The sequence below is a fragment of the Bison bison genome, unplaced genomic scaffold, assembly GCF_000754665.1.
Source record: "Bison bison bison isolate TAMUID 2011002044 unplaced genomic scaffold, Bison_UMD1.0 scf7180017864331, whole genome shotgun sequence".
NCBI lineage: Eukaryota > Metazoa > Chordata > Mammalia > Artiodactyla > Bovidae > Bison > Bison bison.
Window position 1 is genome coordinate 8,647,702 of NW_011494903.1, and position 8,545 is coordinate 8,656,246.

Below are 8,545 nucleotides of genomic sequence, written 5' to 3' on the forward strand. Positions count from 1 at the left end.
ATCTTTTTTGTACAGTTCTTCTGTGTATTCTTGCCATCTCTTCTTAATCTCTTCTGCTTCTGTTAGGTCCATACCATTTCTGTCCTTTATCGAGCCCATCTTTGCATGAAATGTTCCCTTGGTATCTCTAATTTTCTTGAAGAGAGCTCTAGTTTTTCCCATTCTGTTGTTTTCCTCTATTTCTTTGCATTGATTGCTGAAGAAGGCTTTCTTATCTCTTCTTGCTATTCTTTGGAACTCTGCATTCAGATGCTTCTATCTTTCCTTTTTTCCTTTGCTTTTCGCTTTTCTTCTTTTCACAGCTATTTGTAAGCCCTCCCCAGACAGCTGTTTTGCTTTTTTGCATTTCTTTTCCATGGGGATGGTCTTGACCCCTGTCTCCTGTAAAATGTCACGAACCTCATTCCATAGTTCATCAGGCACTCTATCTAATCTCTTCTAGTTCTGTAAAAAATGCATTTCGTAATTTGATAGGGAGTGCATTAAATCTGTAGATTTCCTTGGGTAGTATAGTCATTTTAACAGAATTAATTCTTCCAATTCATCAACACAGGATATTTTTCCAGTTGTTTGTGTCATCTTCAATTTCTTTCATCAGTGTCTGATAGTTTTCCAAGTATAGTTTTTAACTCCTTTAATTTATTCCTTGGTATTTCATTCTTTTTGATATTGTAAATAGAATTGTTTCTTCTATTTCTCTTTCTGATAGTTCATTGTTAGTGTGTAGAAATGCATCTGATTTCTGTATATCAACTTTGTATCCTGCAACTTTATTGAATTCAGTGATGAGCTCTAGTAGTTTTTGTTGGCATCTTTTTAGGATTTCCTATGTATAGGGTGCATTTAACACATTATTGACCAGAGACATATTAATACATCTGTTTTTTACCTGAATGTTACTGACTGGAGACATTTCAGTGTTCACTTACCTACCAATTCACTGGCCATAGGCATTAGTGTCTACTAAAATCCCCTGGTCAATAATGTGTTAACAACCCTGCATTTTTACTCCTCTCATGTTTATTGTTTTTGACATCATATTTTATGTGTTTTTGTGTATTCCTTAACTACTTACTGTGGGTATAGATGAACCTGCGGTTTTTGCCTTTTAATCTTTCTACATGATGGATTTTTTGGTGTATTTGCCTTTATTGTATATTTGTATTTACCATTTAATTCTTCCTTTTGTAATTTTCATGTTTCTAATTGTGGCATTTTATTTTTCACTTATAGAAGTCCCTTTAGCATTTCTTGTAAAGCTAATTTGTGTGCTTAGTCACTCAGTCGTGTCCTACTCTGGGTAACCCCATGGACTGTAGTCCATCAGGCTCCTCTGTCTATGGGATTCTCCAGGCAAGAATACTGGAGTGGGTTTCCATGCCCTTCTCTAGGGGATCTTCTCAACCCAGGGATTGAACCCAGGTCTCCCGCATTGCAGGTGGATTCTGTACTGTCTGAGTCACCAGATAAGTTTAGTGGTGCTGAATTTTTTTAGCTTTTGTAAAACTTTCGATCTCTCCATCAGGTAGAATATTCTTGGTTACAACCAAGAATTTCCTCTTTCATCACTTTAAATATATCATGCCCTTCTGGCCTGCAGAGTTTCTGATGAAGAGTCAGCTGACAGCCTTATGGGAGTGCTCTTGTACTTGTTGCTTTTCCCTTGCTGGTTTTAATTTTCTCCCTTTAATTTTTGCCATTTTAATTACATTGTGTCTCAATGTGATCATCTTTGAGTTGATCCTGTTTTGGACTATGTGCTTCCTGGACCCGGATGTCTCTTTCCTTTTCCAGGTTAGGGCAGTTTTTAGTTATTACATCATCAAATATGTTCTCTGCCCATTTCCCCAATTTTCCTTCTGGGGTCCCTATAGTGTGAATGTTAGTGCACTTAATATTGTATCACAGAGGTCTCTAAACTGTCCTCATTTTTTTTCTTTTTTGCTTTTCTCTTCAACTTCAGTATTTCCACTGCTGTCTTCCAGCTCGCTGATCTGTTCCTATCATCTCATCCACTGTTAATTCCTTTTAGTATATTTTTTATCTCAGCTATTCTATTCTTCAGCTATTTGAGTCTTTCTTTGTTAATCCTCTCACTGTATTCACTGATTCTTCTCTCAAGTTCTTTGAGCATCTTTATAATCATTACCTTGAACTCATTTTTGGATAGGTTGCCTGTCTTCAGTGCAGTTAGTTCTGGGATTTTATCTTATTCCTTCATTTGGCATATATTCCTCTATTGTCTCGTTTTGCCTAATTTGCTCTTTTTATTTCTGTGTATTTGATAGGTTTTGTTTTCTGACCTGGAGAAGCAGCCTTTTGTAGGAGAAATCCTGTGTGTTCCAGCAGCATAGTCTGCTCTCATCACAAAAGCTTTATGCTCTAAAGGTGTCCCCACCTGGGCTGCATGGGTCCTTCTGTTGTGATGGGCTGACCACTGTGGGTGGTCTGGTAGGTGTGGCTGGCTTCCTGTAGGTTTCTGCCAGGCTCTGCCTTGGTGGGGCCAGGACATGAGATGGCTGACTACAACCCTACCTGTAGGCAGAGCTGGTTCTTGACATGACTGGCTATGAGGTCCATGGTGTCCCAAAGCTGCTGTTGGCCTGCTGATGTGTGACCCAGGGTGACTTGGAGCTGATGTCAGCCTACAGATAGGTAGAGCCAGGTTCGGGGGTCCTAGAGCTGGTATTGACCCACTGGTAGGTAGGGCCATATCCTGGGGCTGCTGGATGAAGGGTCCAAGGTGTCTCAGAGCAGATGTTGGCCTGCAAAATGGACAAAGGCCAGGGGTTACTGACATGGCAAGCTTCAGGGTGAAACCTGGTCCTGGGACTTCTGGGTCCTGGAGTTCATGTGTCAACCTGGTGGGTGGGGACTGGGTCCTGGGGGTCCTGGAGCTAGTCCTAGCAGACTGGTGTGAAGGGCTGGGCCCTAGGCCCTCCAGTGGGCAGGGCCAAGTCAAGGCAGCTCAGGGGGTCTTAAAGCAGCAGGGCTGCTGGTGACTGGGGCTGTGTCTGCACCTGGTGGTTGCCTGACCTGGGGCATCCTGGTACAGACAGACTGCCTTCAGATTACTGCCTCTGCCTTGGGTCCTGGAGAGTGTGAAATTTTGTGTGTGCCCTTTAAATCAAAGTGTTAGTTGCTCAGTCATGTCCGACTCTTTGTGACCCCATTGCCTGTAGCCCACAGGCTCCTCTGTCCATGGGATTCTCCAGGCAAGAATTCTGGAGTAGTAACAATTCCCTTCTCTGGGGGATCTCCATGACCCAGGGATTGAACCTGGGTCTTTTGCATCACAAGCAAATTCTTTACCATCTGAGCCAGCAAGGAAGCCCTTTAAGAATGGGGTCTTTATTTCCAGCAGCCCTTTGGCTCTTCTAAATTTGAATGGTATCAGCCTTAAGGCAGATGTTCTGGGAACTCATATTATTCATGCAGGACTACTAGTCTAGGAAGCCTGATGTGGGGGTCAGGCCCCCTGCTCACGGAGAACCTCTGTGATTATTATTTTCATTTGTGGTCTACACACCCAGAGTTATGGGTCTTAACTATACTACATCTCCATCCTGCCTGCCTGTTTCCTTACGGTTTCTTCTTTATATCTTTCGTTGTAGAAGATCGTTTCTGCTAGTCTTTCTCATCAGTAGTTACTCTGTACATAGTTGTAATTTTAGTATGCCTGTGGGAAGAGGTGGGCTCAGGGTCTTACTGCTCCCTCTTGGCCACTCCTCAGCAGACTTCCTACTGAAAGATATTCTTCCAGATTAACAGAATTTCAATTCATTCACTTGTTCAGCAAATATTGCTGATCACAAGATACGTTTCAGGCAAAATGTAAAAAGTGAGGATACAGACATGAGTATGCCACAGTCCCTGGCCTCAAGGAACCCAAAGTCTTACAGAATCTGTATTTACCAACAACATGGAAATTATTTTTTACCTTTTGTGGGCAAAATGTTATCCCTTCAACTTAGACATAGCTGACAGCAAGGGAACAAGCTTGTAGCTATCCCTTTAAGTTCCAAGTGTGATTTCTATTGAGCAGACATAGGCAAACTGGGATGTCCTCTCTAAGTTGCCACTAATTATAAGCCTTGTGTGTGCTTCGGCTGGGATCCAGTTGGCTGATGAACACAGCCAGCCTTCATTGTTTCACAATAATAAGGAGAACTGGTGCAATTAAGCCCTGCCATGTTGTTGGGCTCACAGTCATTGTCTAAATGAGCTGCTAAACATAGGCCTGGAACACAGGCTCCCAATATAGGTCACTGCCCTCCTCCACTCTTCTTTCCAGTTTCAAACAGGAAGACTCAGGACCTACATGTTCCCAGGGCTCTGAGAACCACTGAAAGGAGGGCTTGTGATCCAATGGTTCCCAAGATCAGGCAAGGACACCAGGCTTGGTTGGGTCCCTTTTATTCCTAGAGGTGTGGACCTGACAAGTGGGAGCCCTGGGTTAAACAAATGAAGATGTTCTGGTCAGGGAAGAACCTGTCCATGTGGGCCCCTCCTCCCCCATCACCAGCACAAAAGATCTATTCTCTTAGAGGCAAAGCTCTAGAGGCACTAAGGCAACATTCGGATTCCAGCATCACTGTCTACTTTCCAGCTGTGTGATGTTGGGCCAGTTAGTAAGCCTTTCTGGAACCTCAGTCTTTTAAAAGGAGAAAAATAGACATCAGTTCAGTTCACTCAGTCGTGTCTGACTCTTTGTGACCCCATGAATCACAGCACGCCAGGCCTCCCTGTCCATCACTAACTCCTGGAGTTTACCCAAACTCATGTCCACTGAGTTGGATGCCATCCAGCCATCTCATCCTCTGTCGTCCCCTTCTCCTCCTGCCCCCAATCCCTCCCAGCATCAGGGTCTTTTCCAATGAGTCAACTCTTCGCATGAGGTGGCCAAAGTATTGGAGTTTCAGCCTCAGCATCAGTCCTTCCAATGAACACCCAGGACTGGTCTCCTTTAGGATGGACTGGTTGGATCTCCTTGCAGTCCAAGGGACTCTCAAGAGTCTTCTCCAACACCACAGTTCAAAAGCATCAATTCTTCTGTGCTCAGCTTTCTTTATGGTCCAACTCTCACATCCATACATGACCGCTGGAAAAACCATAGCCTTGACTAGACCTTAGGAGAGACTTAGAAATCAGAGCAACCCTATGATGCCTAGGCATCTATGCTGGGCCCTGTTCCAAAGCCAAAAGCCTAGGAAGGAAGTCCTGCCTCATTCTAAAGAGCAACCCACTCCAGTATTCTTGCCTGGAGAATCCCATGGAAAGCAGAGTCTGGCGGGCTACAGTCCATAGGGTCACAAAGTCAGACATGGCTGAAGCGAGCACACACACATGCATGCATCTTGAGAAGATGAATTTAATGTGTTGTATTAGAGTTGACTCATTGGAAAAGACTCTGATGCTGGGAGGGATTGGGGGCAGGAGGAGAAGGGGACGACAGAGGATGAGATGGCTGGATGGCATCACTGACTCGATGGACTTGAGTTTGAGTAAACTCCGGGAGTTGGTGATGGACAGGGAGGCCTGGCGTGCTGCGATTCATGGGGTCACAAAGAGTCAGACACGACTGAGCAACTGAACTGAACTGATTCATTCAGCTGTATAAGCAAGTTTTTTTTTTTTTTTTTTTCCATCATTGCAGTCTTTTTAGTGGATTGCCTGTGATGTGCATTGCATTCTGATAGGCCCCATGGAGAACACCTGCTGCTCCTGCAGGAACATGGGAGATGAAGAGCTCAGATTCCTATTCCACAGTAGGAACACTTGGCAGAAATACGTACTCTTTCTGAAATATCAGATCACATACAGAAGTTTCCTGTGGGATTAGGGGATACTGATTTTTATAATAGTTTTAAGATGAGGTCTGAAGAAGAAAAGCAGCAGCAATGAAAAGGTCGTGGGTTCTGTTACCTACTCTCAAGTGCAGCTAACACTTGCAAACCAAATGGAATTAGACAGTTAATAGAAGATATCTCTTCATGAAGAAGAAGAAAAAAAAAAAGGCACTGTCAAGGAATGATGAGTTCTGAGCAGGTGAAAAGCATTTTTTGCCTTTGTGACCTGAAGGTGAAAAATGCAGAGAGAGGCAAAATGCTGTCACAGATTTAGGTAAAGAGGAATATTACCTCAATTTCTGCTTTTACTGACAATTCTATTTACAAAGGACAGCAGCCTGTTTGGGGTAAAAAGCTTTACTGTAGGACTATTCAAATGTGTAATGGAGAAAGAAAATCAGGCAGAGCTCTGAAAGGCACTGAAGCAAAGTTTAAACCAATTTCATTTTATAAAAGAAAAATCTGTTATTGGGCCCTTATTGAACTTCTTCCAGACAAGGGCCACTGCAGTCTGAGTATCTACCACCCACAGAATATGCGAGGATGGTCCCTGAGAAATCTAGTCCAATCATGTATGAGGAAAGGATGGTCAAGATATTAGGCTGGTACAAATGTAATTGTGGTTTTGGACTGTGAATTTTAAGTTATTATAACTAGGCTCAAACATGTTGTTATTAGTTAAAATAGGAACCATTATAATCAACACATTACTGCACAGGAGTGACCGTCAGTAGATGTCAACTATTATGAATCGCTATGGAGCCTTTCTCAGTAGACATATAAAATCTTCCATTAATAGAAGTTGTGCTCTTTCACTTAACAAAAAGATCATCTTTTGTTTTTTTCTCATCATTTGTCTCCTCCCACAGATCTCCTTTGCATCAAGGACAACTTATCAGCCAGTTTCTGCCAGACGCTTAAAACCATGAAGAAATGTTCTGTGCCCACCGTGAGGGCTCAGTGCTGCCTCTCGTGTTCCCAGACACACGTGGCCCACACCCAAAGGCCAAGAAAGCGACAGCCACTCAAGAACCCCAAAGCACCCTAAGTACAGAAGGAAGCCACCCTCCACCATAGACTGCAGCAGCCTGCTGACAAGGACATGTTCTGGCCCAGGGACCACTTTCTTGCCGTGTTATTCTACATGTTTCAGGTTCAACTTTGACTCGTAACAAAACAAAGCACACTGCGTCCCTTTAGCCACACAATGTCCCTCTCAGGAGTCATGGCACTGTTGTGCTTACTGCTCCCTGATAGGCAGGTGAGGTGTCCAGGAGAACTGGGCTTCTCATGGATCATCTCCTGGGAAAGGTATCGAATTGGACAAGTCTATGAAATGATGTCTTTTGTTTCTCCCTTAAAGATAAAAACAGAGACCATATTTTTCCCAGACTACCTCAAGAGAGTATCAGGAAATAGAGCCTCACTTATCCAGGGAACAAATATTCTTGTTAATTAACTTTGATGAAATCACTCCCTTTTTTCTTTTTTTTCCCCTAAATCTCCCTACTTGGGGCAGCTGCTGTTTCAAATGTCATGGGAGAGCTTTTGGGAACATTCTTGTAATTCATCCAGGCAGGGGACCGCTTTCTTTACCTAATATTTAACTGAGGCAGGAAGAAAAAGTCTTGGCTACAGACTTAGTCTGTCCCTATTCCCTGTAGACTCTACATCTGAGCTGTTTAGACTCCCGTGCCTTCCTAGGGACACTAGAAGAAGAGGAAATGGGCAGGAACTGTAGCTTTAGTAAACCTAAGGGATTTAGGTTATATAGAAGACATTTCTGACTTTAGATAATTTCTATGAAAACTGTTAAAAAACAAATGATCAGAAATCAGTTTCTTGTATAAGGAAGAGAATGTGGGCTTCTATTCTTCCCACTTCCCTGGCACATACCCATTCCTTTGCAGAAGAGCATGTGAGTCTTCCTGTGTGACTTTCCCTTCCCTGGCACATCCCCTGCCTGGGTCTTCAAGTCAGGGTGAACATCTTTCCACTGCTGGGGCTTTATACATCACAAGTGCTGCAGCCAGGTCTGCGTCTACCACCCGCCCACCCACCCTCAGCTTGGGAAATGGAGCTGTAGACGAAAATATTGCTAAGACCTAGGTAAATTGCATCAAGTATAGACAAACTTTGTATAAACTAATAGTCTCAAGAAAAAAACTTTTCAAAAAGGAGGTAAAGCTGACCTACTCTCTAGCACACCCAGTAGTTACTTTTGAGAATCTGTTTCCTTGAAGGGAACAGGTGAGTCAGGGAGTCCAAAAAAATTAAGAAGGCTGAATCTTTGATGTTCCCATCACCCAGGAGGAGTCAAAGTAGGTTATGGTCTCAAGTTGAAGATGAATTTTGTGGTATATAAGAGGAGGTGTTTATATGAACTGAACCTGGAAAATCAGGGGAGGGTGAGAGGAGCCCCCAGGGAAAGAAGCCTTCAGAACCAGCTCTTGACAGAGGGGAAGGCAGGAGAGTCATCTTCATGTCATGGGCCACATGTTTTCAGACTCACAAGTACCATTAACATTCACCATGGAACACAATGTCCCATCTTTCCCTTGAGTTCTCTCTCTGTTCAGCAGAATGGTGCTATTGAAACATGGTGCTAATATGCAGATGGTGGCAGAACGAATATAAACATGTAGATAGATGTACAAGTGGGCAAATCCATATGCGTCCTCTGTTAAATGTGTAAT

General features: G+C 43.3%; 1 protein-coding gene across 1 annotated transcript in view; it reads left to right on the plus strand.

Annotated features, from left to right (window-relative positions):
- Positions 1-7,895, plus strand: part of ADAMTS12 (ADAM metallopeptidase with thrombospondin type 1 motif, 12) — a 390,158-nt gene extending 382,263 nt beyond the window's left edge. The window contains exon 24 of the mRNA XM_010853830.1: positions 6,719-7,895. Within this exon, the coding sequence (XP_010852132.1) occupies positions 6,719-6,897 (179 nt within the window). The 3' untranslated portion in view covers positions 6,898-7,895. The remainder of the gene's footprint in view (positions 1-6,718) is intronic.
- The last annotated feature ends 650 nt before the right edge of the window (positions 7,896-8,545 follow it).